Genomic DNA, 14,462 nt, shown 5'->3' with positions numbered 1-14,462 from the left:
TGCGGGTAAACTAGAGCAAGCGATTGAGTTCCTTGCATTGGGTATGAAGTGTTAATGCTGTCATTCAAACTTTGTTGAACATCAAACAAGTGGACCAGAACATCCAACAATGCTGGTCCATTTCTAAATGAACTCTGGTGCAGTTTGAAATAATTATGAACAGAACACGAATTAAAGAAACCAAAAACAGGACATGATGTCACAAAATGCAAGCAATAAAGCCATGTTTTTTATTTCATAGTCACAACATTACCAATTACAGCTCAATACTGGCGTCTAAACGTCTCTCTGTGTGTGAAGAAGGAATCCCATTTGACTCAATGTTTTTAAACTGTCAACTGATAAAAAACATCCCATGATGTAACAGACCCGTAGCCAGCCTAGTGAAAGGGGGGGTTCTTTTTTCTTAAAAAGTAGAGCTTTTTGCAGTTATTCTCCTCAGTGTTGGGTAAGTTACTTTTAAAAAGTAATCGATTACAAATGACTGATTACTACTCGAAAATTGTATACTGATAATATTACTAATCATGTAAAAAGTAATCAGATTACTAATTACTTTACTTTGAAGTTACTTTTAAAACATATAAAACATACCTATGCAAAATGCAGAATGAACTGCAGCTCTTTCAGTAATTTAATATTCACTGAAAAACATTACAATGGGTTAATCACAGCAGCTTGACATATTCAAAGGAGCTAAAGACGCTATGTGAACAGCCCCATAAGCAGCTATGCTTCTCTTCACATTCAGAAGATATCTTCACTCCCGATCCAGCACGAAAATCCAATTTAGCCTGTGTAGGCTGAGTTGGGCCGCTGTGTTTTTGGGCAGCAGTGTCCTCCTTGGTGACCAGTATTGTCTTAGAAGGCTTTCTGTTCAAGTGCTTGTTCAAGTTCTTTAGAGACTGAACATAGACTGAATTTCACAACAATATTTTAGTTTTTACGCTCGGTGAAATCAAAGTAATGTCTGTATTTCCATTTGAAGAAGCAGCCACTCTCAACAGCAGCTATTACAACTGACGTTCTCCTGCAATTTAAAAGAGAATGATTATTAACTGATGCTGCAGCAGAAAACGTGATTTAAAAGAAGCATTTTTTTCTTCTAAAAACTGTATTTGTAATGTAAGTAACGCAATTACATCGACTTTAGTAATTAATCAAATTACACAAGTGTAAAATGTAATTGATTACATTACTGCGTTCCTCAAAAATGTAATTAGATTACAGTAACACGTTACTCTGGAACACGTTACACCCGACTCTGATTCTCCTCAATTTCTATTAAATTATGAGGTTCAAATGCTTCATTTTAGTAACATTTTAAGCACTAATCTTTGCTGCATTACTTGTCGGATGGTGATCATAACCAAACTTTTTGATGCAACAAAAATATTTCCCACAATTTTGTCTTACCAAAATGCTTACCATAGTATTTTACCACAAAGTGTTTATTTAGAAATGTGCGTTTTACAGTTTTATAAATAATGTTATGAGATTAGAATTTTAAATTAAAATTTTGGAATAAAGAAGTATGAAAAAATACTTATTTTTAAAATACAAATGTATTATCATGCATCATTATCAAAAAACAATTAGAAATTTGTTAAAACTTATTAAAAACCATCTAAAAACATTAAAAACTGTAGCCTGTAGGTAAATTACAAACTGGTCAGCTCATTTCTTTCCATCAGAATTTGTAGATTTGAATTATTAGAAATTAAATGTCTTAAAACCTTCTTCTATTGTTTTTTTCCACAATTTATGATGGCATGCTGTCGAAAATGGAACAAATGAGCTCCTAGGGGCCAATTTCTGGACTTTGTCAGGGGTTGGGTGTGTCTGTTGAACCAATCAACCCCCCACCCTGCCTACAGGCCTGCATTTATCCCAGCACACAACATTGTTGTGGACGTCCAGTACATTCTGCTGCAAAATATACACGCAAAATGCCTTTTTTTTTAGGTTTTGTATTTTTAGGTTTCGTTTTAGGACTGACCAAGCAAATGCTAAGAAAACCATGACTAAATGAATCATCTTTTTTTTCTGGTTCAAACCAAAACAACCAAATAAAAACCCAAACCCAAAAATGAAAATGCACTCACTATTTACTCACCCTCAAGTCATTCATGACCATTATGAGCTTCATTTTTGACATTTGAAAAAACCAAATACTATAGAAAGCAATGGTTACAAGTTTTGAACATTTTTCAAAATATCCTCTTTTGTGTTTTGTGAAATGCGAACAAGATTGTGACAAGTGTAGGGTAAGTAAATGATGACAGAATCCCCCCAAAATTGGGTGACCTATCCATTAAACGTATCTCTAACAATGCAGTGAGGATTCCTGTATTGCAGCAATCAGTAGTTAATGCACATCAGGTTGGACATATAAATTCATACGGGAACACTTGCCTGAAAATTTAATAAGCCGTTGAAATATGCTTTGTTGACATCTCATGAGGGGGAGTGAGGATGGGGGTGGAAGGAGAAGTGGCAGGGTATTAATCATAGCCTATTATTTTAGTATTCATAATTTTCTCACATAATGACCCATGACACAAGCTTGGACACCTGAGTCATAGTCAGGTCGTTTTCTATTCACCTCACTCACGTTACTGCTGATTGTTCTATAGCCATCCTATGCTCTACCCCTGTTGTTTGAAGCGGTGGTCTTTGCTGATTGGACAGCTTCTTGATGTCAACTGATATGGGTTTGAACCACGGGCTGGCCATGTGTTTGGGTTACCAGAGATGAGGGGGGAGGGAGAGGAAGAGTTGTGCTGGGGTAGTTTTCAATAATCTGGTACTCAGGGACTGGACTATTATACGTCTGAACCGAAGGTTAGTCTCATTATGTTAAGCTTTAGTGCTAGTGTTGCTTAAATGTAGGTTATTTCTGATCTTTGAAACATTGAAGTATTTTTATTTACTATTTATATTTTATTGTGCTGCTTTTTATGTGTGTGTGTGTATATATATATATATATATATATATATATATATATATATATATATATATATATATATAATGCTATCTAACAGAAATTGTCATGATCTTAAGTAATTCTGAAGCAAATTCTAGCTCAGAGCTTGATAAAATGTGTTTATTTCTTCACTTATGAAGATCAAAAAGAAATCGTGATCTTAAGGAGGGCATTAATTCATCTGAGATTTCAGCATGTTCATGTATTAAGGATTCCTTTTATGTATTTATTTTTCTTCTCAGTGAAAATGTGTTTGTGTGTATGCCGCAAGTTTCTCTTTTATGCTGCGTTTAAACTTAAATAACCCCTTGTTGATGTTTCAATTGTTGAGGTTACAGTATAAAAGCCAGTTCTCACCTAGACAGATGGTAGCGGTGAGAGTTTGTGCAATATCATCATCCAAATTTTCTTGCGTTTTAAATAAAGAATGTCAGACCAAGTTAATGTAAAGTAAATTCACTTTCTGGCAGAAGGTGGCACTTTCCAAAATTACCACAGTTACTATAAGATTGGGACGATGCAACACATTTTGATAAATTTGACAAATTTTATTGATAAATATATTTTTAATCAAGCATTACTTTTTGCCTCACAGCAAGAAGTTCGAGCCCCTGCTGGGTCAGTTGGCATTTCTGTGTGGAGTTTGCATTCTCTCCCTATGTTCGTGTGGGTTTCCTCCAGGTGCTCCGGTTTCCCCACAGTCCAAAGACATGTGGTACAGGTGAATTGAATAAACTAAATTGGCCGTAGTGTATGAGTGTGAACGCAAGTGTATGGGTGTTTCCCAGTGTTGGGTTGCGGCTGGAAGGGCATCCACTGCATAAAAACATGTGCTGGATAAGTTGGCGGTTCATTCCTCTGTGACGACCCCAGATTAATAAAAGGACTAAGCCGAAAAGAAAATGAATGAATGAATGAATAGTTGTTAACAATGAAGTATTTAGTTGACTTATGACTGTGTATTTGCTTGATACTGCTGTATACAAATGTGTTGTGATTAATCAGTCCCTGTTTTTTGTGTTTCTAGGTGTGAGGTGCAGTGATTGGGCCCCTCTAAGGTAGGGAAGGGGCATGGCGGGTTGTCCACACCTGAGTTTATCAGGGCTGCTTGTGCTCCTAATCACTGCATCCATAACACATGGCCAGAGCTGCCCACAGCGCTGTGACTGTATCCCTCACCAGAGAGCGGTGATGTGCCAGAACAAGCGCCTGGGATCTATTCCTGGGGGCATCCCGGCTGACACACGGCTGCTGGATTTGAGCTGCAACAGTTTGCGCTGGGTGGAGTACAATGACTTGTCAACACTCTTGAGACTTGAGGAGCTAGACCTGAGCGAGAATCTCATCAGTGTTTTGGAGCCTAACGCCTTCTCCAGCTTGCTTAACCTTAGAGTATTGCGTCTTAGAGCCAACCAGCTTAAACTCGTGCCCATGGGTGCCTTTTCACGTCTCACCAACCTCACAACTCTGGACTTAAGTGGGAATAAACTAGTAATCCTGTTAGACTTCACCTTCCAGGACTTGAGGAACCTCCGCAATTTGGAGGTTGGTGATAATGACCTGGTGTACATTTCAAACAAAGCTTTCCTGGGATTGGTGGGACTGCGGGAGTTAACAATTGAGAGATGTAATCTGACTTCCATAAGTGGACAGTCTCTTTCCTACCTTCGCGGCTTGTTGACACTTCGATTACGCTACCTCAGTATTGCTTCGTTAGAGGAGCAGAACTTTCGCAAATTGGGTGGACTACGGGGTCTTGAGATTGACCACTGGCCATTCCTTGAGTACATCTCTCCGCACAGCTTCCAAGGTCTCAACCTTTCCTGGCTTTCGATTACCAACACCAACATTTCCACTGTGCCTACCGGTGCTCTTCGCAACCTAATTCACTTGGCTAGCCTCAATCTGTCCTACAATCCCATCTCGGTTCTTGAGTCCTGGGCCTTGCGGGACCTTGTCCGATTGAAAGAACTGCATCTAGTAGGTACAAATCTGATCTCAGTGCAACCCTACGGTCTCGGAGGTCTGCAACAGATACGATTGCTCAACTTATCAAACAATGGGTTAGTGACCCTGGAGGAAGGATCCTTCCACTCCGTCAACACACTGGAGACGCTGCGTGTAGATGGCAACCCTTTGTCCTGTGATTGTCGCCTACTGTGGATCCTGCAGCGCAGGAAGACTCTCAATTTTGATGGAAAGTCACCCGTTTGCACTGTACCTGTAGAAGTGCGAGGAAAATCACTCAGTACATTCACAGACTCTGCACTCTTTGACCATTTCACCTGCCAGAGGCCCAAAATCCGCAATCGCAAGCTTCAACAGCTGACGGCACGTGAAGGCCAGGTGGTGTCATTTGTATGTAAAGCTGAAGGAGACCCAACTCCGGTCATCTTTTGGATTTCACCTCAGCGAAGACGTATCACCACGAAGAGTACTGGGAGAGTTATTGTCCTTCCTGAAGGTACTCTGGAGATTCGTTATGCCCAGGTAACAGACACTGGGACCTATATATGCATAGCAAGCAATGCTGGTGGCAATGATACCTACTTCGCCACCCTAACAGTCAGTGGATTGCCACTAGATAGTGCTCTGTCAGCTAATCGCACATACTACGTAGGTGATCTCAACGACACAAACTTAAACGACACGCGTGTCTTCCTGAAGTTCACACTGGATCTCAAGACCATACTTGTGTCCACAGCAATGGGATGTATTATGTTTTTGGGGGTAGTTCTTTTCTGTTTCATTCTCCTGTTTGTGTGGAGCCGTGGACGAGGTCAGCACAAGAACAATTTCTCAGTAGAGTATTCATTCAGAAAGGTAGACGGCCCTGCTGCCAGCGGGGGTCAAGGAGGGGCACGGAAATTTAACATGAAGATGATATAAAATATACACACCCGATGTCCAAAGGGGTAAAAAGCACAGCATTGTCATTTCTAACTGAAACACATTTTGATACCAGTCCTACATACATCTAGGGCTTATGTTTAAATGGAAGCAATTAGTTAGGTAGTTACTGAGAGGTCGTTTACATCAGCAGTTATTTATAATCTAACCTTTATTTTGGTCTCTTAGGATATTTTACACAATTATTAAGACATTTATGATGAATTACAGTACATACTTTCATGTAGGGCTGGCTGTCACTAGATACCCGTTGTGAACTTTGTGAGAAGGCCAAGCTTGTAATGACTCATAATGACCATTAATGTAATTTTCTACAAAATATGTCTATATAAATAGAAGTAAGCTCTTAATATTTTGGCACTCATTCTGTGATTTAGATTTGTAATTATTAAATGGGTGCTTTCTGCTTGCCAAGAAATTGCCAATGCCCTAAAAAGATGGAAAAAAGCATACACTGCATTTTGCCTAGGCAAATTATTATACTCGTTAGTAGGCAAAACACTTCACACTGCCAATTAAACATGGATTTAAACATTGTACTTGCCCAAAATCTCAACCTGTTAACCACTGGGTTACTTGAAGACTGTTTAAAAATTAAGTATGTCTTACTAAAAGAGTTAGCTGATTTTATTCGCTCTGGATATTAAGTGCTTCTATAATACACTGCCACCTACTTCTAAGTCATGCCCACATAAAAGTTAATCACGCACACACACACAGATTCAAAAGTACTGTAGTAACAACATTTTTAAAAAAAGCACATCGTCTTTATGAGGCATTACATATTTATCAGCTAAACACCAATAGCCTCAGTATCAAGGCATGAGGTGTAGAACTTTTGTATCTTATTGTATATACTACATATGGGTGTTTTGTGTGTACATTTTGGTGCCCAGTTTATATGTCAACTAAATTAACGTGAAATACTTTTATTCAGTATAAAATGTTCTAAAGATGTGTGAAAACTCTTAAAGAGTTTTTTTCAGAGCATTTTATAACTCGCGATCATATATGTGTGTCTTTATGCCTCTTTTATGTAATTTGTGTAAAAGGGAAAGTCAGTCTTATGACTTATTTCATGTCAGTTTGCATGTTGTAAACAAAATACGAAGCTAGTTTCTTGTGCTCAAGCCACCAAATCCATCATGCAGTTCTAATACTTGTAGTCTGTTTATAAATAATATTTTATGAGGTGTTAGACACTAAATGACCCCTGCTCGAGTGCTGCCGCTTAAAATGAAACAGGAAGGTACTTGAACAAAGCCGTTTTGCTGCCCCCTATTGTTAACATACGACAGTTCAGCAAACACAGGATATGGATCTTGATCATTTTGCCTTTTATTGGTTAATCCTAATCTAACAAAAAGCTTAAATTAGTTCAGCTTTTCTATTTGAACAGATCAGATGTGCCCTGCACTGTCTTATTTTAAGCAGCATTTTATGTACATTGCGAACTGCCATAATTTGTCAACAACTGTAAAACGATTTAAGAAGCTTTTTGATATTTTTTGTAACAAAAAATAAGTGATTTTACAGTTTTATTTAAAGTAAACTTAAATAAAATGGGGATCAACTTATGTTGTAGATCAGTGTTTCTCAACCACGTTCCTGGAGGACCACCAGCTCTGCACATTTACCCGTGTGTCCTTAACCAAACACACCTGATTCAGATCATCAGCTCATTAGCAGAGACTGAAAGACCTGTAATGGGTGTGAAAGACAAAGGAGACATCCAAAACATGCAGTGCTGGTGGTCTTCCAAGAGCGTGGTCGAGAAACACTGTTGTAGATGATTCTATTTATAAAAATGTAAAAAATAAGACAAAAAAGATGCTGTTTATAAAGGCATGCATTTAGATCCTTGTGTTGGATTTTTTTTCTTGTTTGATTCCTTGGGTTTATCTTAAAATCCGCTATAAATTAATGTTTTTGACTGATGTATGTACTCTGTGTATAGACTTTCCATAAAGTTATACTTTATATTTCATTTTTGCAAATACCAAGATGTTCAAAATAAACATTTCACAGCACTTTTTTTGTTGTTGAAAACATTAAATGTTTGAAGACTTATTGTTAAAATAAGATTGCAGATCAGATGAGTAATGTCATATTTCTATGATCTTCAATTCACAAACCATCAAACTATTCTGGCCTAAAACTTTCAACAGGGACAGCCGCTTGTCAGCGTACTTCGATTCAGTCCTACAAACTTTAAAATGACATGACAGCTACACAATTTTTGGCAGTACGCATCTGGAATAGTCCTGTTTTTGTTTTTCTGTCATGATTCCTTTTCACTCTACCATCTGCTATCAAAAACTAACCTATCCCAAACAACGTGTTTTCGGTGGCATGTAAAAAACCACACATATGACAGCAATTTACATGATTATAAACAACCACAGGCCTTTTATTAATGACATGGCCTTTTGAACTGTAAATGTAATCAATCTCACACCAGTAAATGCTGTGATTCTGTTTTCTCACACAACAGTACATATGACCTCTTAAGACAAATAAGTGCAACAGTAACACAACTTGAGCGTGACTTGATGTCTAGATGTTGTCGTCGATCTAGTTGTATGTGGCCAGTACTAAACACACTATGAATAAGTTGAAAAAGAGAAGTGTCGTGTTTCACTTTCAACCAAAGATGCAAGATCTCTATGAATACATTTTAACCCATTCTGGAGATTTGCAGCATTCTGCGCAAAAAACAAAACAAAAAAACAACGGCCGATGATCAAGTATTTTCAAATGATTTTCCATTGTGGTTTTGGTTTTAATACGCACTGCGCATTTATTTTGTGCGATTGATGTATTTTCTTATGGAAGTATGAATCATTTCGCCTACACAATGTTTAGTAGTACTGTTATCTGGAATATTCGGGCAGTTTTTGGGTTTCATTTTCACTGCACCAAGTCTGAATATACGGCTGCTGGCAGTGAGTCAGATTGAAAGAAGAAAAAAACCTGATTAATGAATCAAAGTTTATCAAAGGCTTTTATGTAGAAGGCAGAATGGTTCACACCATTTTCAACTTCAAGAGTTCACACTTAGATATTGTTTGACAACTGTTAGCAGGTTTGGCATGCTGTCCCGGGAGAGAACCCTGAGCTCGGAGATTGGTGATCCCAGGGCTCCCGCCTGGTCCATAGAGCATATAAGGGGAGTACGAGATCAGGTGGTTCTCGAGAGCTCCCCGTGGTAAAAGAAGAAAGGAGGAGAAGGGGTGGATGGGGGGTTTCTTCGGAAAATGAAGATAAGAGAGTAGTTCTAGCTAGGCTACTTATAGTGAGTTGGGGTTAATCTGATTGGCTAACTAGTGAATGTAGATGAGTGGCCAGCTGCGGTCAATCATATCACGTGCTCCTCTCGAAATTAGTTTGTAAAACTTCACTAAAATTTTACAAATCTTTGCTTGTTTTGATCACTTATTTTTGCAACAGTTACTTTTTGGGGCACTAGAAGTACTTGCGTGCACGTTTTTGCATTTTATTAGTTGTTTTCATAAAATTACAAACTACTGAACAGGAATCATTTTAACGCTGTCATCTTTTTTTCATTTCATCCAGTCATTTATTAACCCTCTATGGCATGATTTTTGGGTTTCAGGAAGAAAAAATATTTCACCCTAATTTTTGGGTGCTTCGGGATCCCTTATATTACATCAATCATAAAATGTCCTCCCCCCACCTCCTTTCAGGTCAACAACGTGCTATTAGGGCACTAAAACACCAAGGTTTTCTGTGCATTGTTATACGTGAAATGAGGTACAAACAAGCCATAAATACATTCGAAAAAGTGTTAATTCAACATAATATCAACAAGTAATATTTCATCAATAACTAGCCATAAATAGTGTATTGTGTGTTCCTGTGAGGTACCGATTGAATGATTTTCTAATGTTTATTATTCACTGTGGAACCTCAACAGTTTTTCACATTTTTGTCACTTGGCTTTAAGTCAGGAGTGCCCAAACTCGGTCCTGGTGGGCTGGTGTCCTGCAGAGAATAGCTCTAACCCCATGTAGACACACCTGAACCAGCTCTAACTAGCATACTAAAAATGTATTAGCAGGTTGGCAACTAAACTCTGCAGGACACCGGCCCTTCAGGACAGAGTTTGGGCACCCTCTTTTATATGAAACTTTGCATCTTGGTATATCCCTTTCTGTGTATTCATGACCATCAAGTGGGCTGAATCCAGATGAACTTCAAACTCAGTTCCTGGAGGGCCGCAGCCCTGCAGAGTTTAGTTCCAGCCCTGCTTCAACACACTTACCTGTAGGTTTCAAACAAGCCTGAATAACTCAATTAGTTTAATCAGGTTTGTTTCATCAGGGTTAAAGATAAATTTCTGTGCAGAATTGTGTATTTTTTAAAGTTTAACTCGCATCTTTCAATGGAAACATAGCTAATGTGACTCTTCAAGCTTGCTATCAGAAGGAATGAGACTATTCAATCTTGCTCTTTACCTCCACAAAATGTTTTAACATCCATTTCCTGTAAGTATTAGTATAGCAAAAATATATATTGTGGTGATAACTAGGCAGTTCATTCAACTGGGGTGACCCCTGATTAATAAAGAAACTAAGCTGAAAAGAAAACGAATGAATGGTGATAACTACACATTTCTTCACATTTCCATCCATATGATAACCGCACAATGTTGCCCTGAGGCAACAAATGAAAAACTACCCTTTTTTTGTATATAGATAATAACAAAAGGTGTCTTTTCTCAATCAAAAAAAAGCGTCTTCACATATCCATACATTTCAAACATATTTTTAATATAAAGATATTTAAATTGAAATATATTAAAAAGTGAAATCAATCTCACATTCTGCTAGCAGTGAGCTCAAGCAGGCCATGGTCCAAAAATGGCTCAATTGCCCCCATAAGACAGGTCAGATCCACCCCCACCTCAAATTTCATTGGTCACTAACTTATTATTAGACTTTTTTGTGATATTTTTTTTTCTAATAAATTTAAAGGAATGAGGGGGGGTTTATTGACGTTAATAGTTAGAAACAATGTTCCCTGTGGTAGAAACCTAGGTAATGCACTGCTAGAACTTTTGTGTTATTTCACATATTTAATTCTTCTGTTCGAGCCTCGACTGGGTCAGTTGGCGTTTCTGTGTGGAGTTTGCATGTTCTCCCTGCGTTCGCGTGGGTTTCCTCCGGGTGCTCCGGTTTCCCCCACAGTCGTGGTACAGGTGAATTGGGTAGGCTAAATTGTCCGTAGTGTATGAGTGTGTATGAATGTTTTCTAGAGATGGGTTGCAGCTGGAAGGGCATCCGCTGGGTAAAACATATGCTGGATAAGTTGGCGGTTCATTCCACTGTGGCGACTCCAGGTTAATAAAGGGACTAAGCCGAAAAGAAAATGAATGAATGAATGAATAACATCCACGTATTGCTATGGAAATTGATTATGGATAAATATAGTTTGTTACACAAAAAACATGACTGCTGAAAGTCATAATCCACAACTATAAATGATTTTACTTTGTAAAGCTGAACATTAGGCCTGTTATCGAGTCTGTATGCTAGCGCCATTTGAGGAAGCAGAAGTTTATAATCTTCTGCTTAAAAGAAAAGTCTGAAATAGATTTTCAACAAAAATAGGCACATGAAACATGACTAGATCTTATTCACTTGCAACATTGAGTTAATATGTGCTGGAGGATGTGGTTTACAGATGTAAAAGACAAAGACAATACACTTTAACTTCCTATTTTTCTTCACTAGGCTACTTCTCTCCCCTCGTCTCTCAGGTTGCTTTCATCGAAAATGAAGAAGTTTCAGTCAAGAAGTGGCAGTCAAATCTAATTCTAAACAACAAAAATGCTAAAATAGCCGAAGGTATGAAAAAAAAAGTCATGGTTATGCAAGATTACTTTGTGTACAAGTTTGTTATGCAAGTCAATTACCCACTTGCCTTTAGTGGTAGGCTATACAGTATGAAGCGCGCCGTTGCTCGCTCTCTTCACTTTGTTGAGTGTGTTTGCGGGCAATTCTGTGGATATCACGATTTATCATTAACTATGACTCACTAGTGCTGAGAAAGCCCCTCTCCCCCTTTCCCACCACCATACGCCGCTGAAACTTGCATGTAGGCCCCCTTTTCACACTCTCGAACCGCAGCAGCCCCTCTGTGAAGGAGCGACGCGCGCTCATAACAGGACGAAAGAGACTGATGCACAAGAGACGAACCCTAAGGGCGACTTATGAGGTTTTGACCGCCCAATTAACGTTTGTACCGCCCGTCTGACGTCAAAACAATATGGGTGGTCAGACCTTTTAAATACTGAGAAATAGTTTGCTAATCTATATTTCAAATAATAATAATATTAATAAATAAAATAATAAATAATATAAATATACATTTGTCAACCCCTATAATGGTTCATACCATTGTGAGTGCAAAATCGCGCCAAACAATCAATGCCAGAACATATTCATTCGGTCTGAAACCGACAGATCTAGAGCCTCGATGCACCGTAAGTGTCCACAAAACACTTCTCTTCATATAGCCTAAAAGTGAAGTAAAATTAGTAATTTAATATTTCGCACATGAAAGTTAGACAGTGTTTAACCGAGCTTACATAGCTTCTGCCTTTTGTGGGTGCATTTCTATATTATATAATTCTTTGAATATTACACATCTGCTGAAATTGCCAGAGTTTTGGTCAGAATAGACAATAGGCTATCCATCAAAACACTGAACACTTAAATTAGTTTGATGAATAGGTTAGTAGTAATTGAAATAAATATAGAAATTTGGCCTGTGTATTAGGTTACACACGCTGACATTAAGCTTCATCCGCGTTCAGGCCTGTAGTGACTGAATTGTTTTTTTTTTAACAATAAAGTCAAAAGGCTGATATTTTCAATTGCATTTTATTTTGAAGGATTTAAAACTTAATGCAATATGACTTACGTTTTCACACAAGACACTTTTCTTAAGTTGGTGTTTGTATCAACATATAGCCTAAAACTAGAATTAGATGCAAAGTTAGTGTTTTATTTTTTGCACTTGGAAGTTAAACGGTGTTCAAATCTCTGTAGTTATCTGCCAATTCGGTGCAGGAAAGCAAATTTGTCACTGTTTGTTTTGTCAGAATAAGGCTATCCACCAAGACACTGAAAACTTAAAGTAGTTTAAGCCAGTTAGTTGTAATTGAATTCAAAATGATTAAATATAGAAATTTGGCTTTGATTTGTATCAGGTTACACATGTTAACCTTAACATTCATGTGCATTCAGGCCTGGTGACTGAAATGTTGTTTACAGTAAATAAAGTCAAAAGGCTGATATTTTCAGTGGCATTTTATTGTGAAAATTAAAAACTGATGGATTTAAAACTTAATGCAACATGACAAAATGATGTATAAAAAGTTTGCATAACATTTAAAGAAAATTGTCAGGAAAATAAAACACAAATTAAAAAAACACAAGTAACAGGATCACAGGATTATAGTGAGACACTGTACCATATTATGTAGCATAAAAATGGTAAATTGACTAAGTAAAATTACTAGATTTGGATTATTTATTTATTTGCTTGTAGTAATCAGATAACTAAAAAGAGGTGACTTGATGAGGGAAACACAGTAGGCCTAAGCTTTCCTGGCTTTTATTAAAAATAAAAATTACATTCTGAATTCATTAAAAATATATATTTTTTATAAGTTGCTAAATGAGTTGTAAATGTAGGACAATTTTCTTTCAAACATGTATGCTATATCTAAAAGAAAATGAGTTGTCAGTCGACAAGTTCGACTGTTTTAGGTATAGGCTATTGTTAATCATCACATCACATGTCAACAGCTATGGTCGCTAACTCCTATAACTGCTAGCATAGACAAGTCATTCCTGAACATAACTAGAAAGATGAAAAAATGGCTTTCATAACATAAGTGGTGCTCAACATGACAGAAAAGACTTCAGGTTATAATGAACAAGCTCAAATCAGTCCAATGACTCATTAGAATGGCTCTGAAATATGATGAAAGCCCTTGTAATACTGAATATGGAAGTGGTTTGGCTTCAACAGTTAAAGAGGTAAGCTACTGATTGTAAAAAAGAAAATAAAACACTTGTTAAAATTGAGAATCTCAAGAGTTCACAGGAACAAAGCTACTTTTTGACAAAGTCAGTTAGTTTCCATGTAAAAATATTAAGGCTAGTTTACAGCTGGTACACTATGTTAAGGCACGGTACACATGTAGAATAATATTAAAATATTCATGACCAGGGGCGTTGCTAGACCCAATTTACTGGGGTACGTGCCCCAGTAAAAATCACCAGTGCCCCAGTAAATGGTTTGAGATATGATTGACTTCACATGCGTGTTTATTAAGAGTGGTAATCCCACGATAAAGACGTTAATCTCTATGTGCAAGTGAACCAATGCTGGTAAAAGCAATGTGTTTAGTCAAAAGGCAAACTGACACATCTCTGCATATGCGCATAAAACCATACCCGCGCGCCTTACACACCGCTCCTGCTGGACACTGACGCGCTGCTCTTCTCCCGGTGCAAGTCTCCGTTGTTA

General features: G+C 37.7%; 1 protein-coding gene across 1 annotated transcript in view; it reads left to right on the top strand.

Annotated features, from left to right (window-relative positions):
• The window catches only part of lingo3a (leucine rich repeat and Ig domain containing 3a), a 51,951-nt gene extending 44,034 nt beyond the window's left edge, over nucleotides 1-7,917 (top strand). Inside the window, exon 2 of the mRNA XM_056447248.1 lies at nucleotides 4,015-7,917. Coding sequence (XP_056303223.1) covers nucleotides 4,059-5,876 — 1,818 coding nt within the window. The 5' untranslated portion in view covers nucleotides 4,015-4,058 and the 3' untranslated portion in view covers nucleotides 5,877-7,917. The remainder of the gene's footprint in view (nucleotides 1-4,014) is intronic.
• The last annotated feature ends 6,545 nt before the right edge of the window (nucleotides 7,918-14,462 follow it).

The sequence above is a fragment of the Danio aesculapii genome, chromosome 22 (genome assembly GCF_903798145.1).
Source record: "Danio aesculapii chromosome 22, fDanAes4.1, whole genome shotgun sequence".
Classification (NCBI taxonomy): Eukaryota; Metazoa; Chordata; class Actinopteri; order Cypriniformes; family Danionidae; genus Danio; species Danio aesculapii.
The sequence above is the reverse complement of the archived record's forward strand: the minus strand, read 5'-3'. Positions and strand labels throughout refer to the sequence as shown.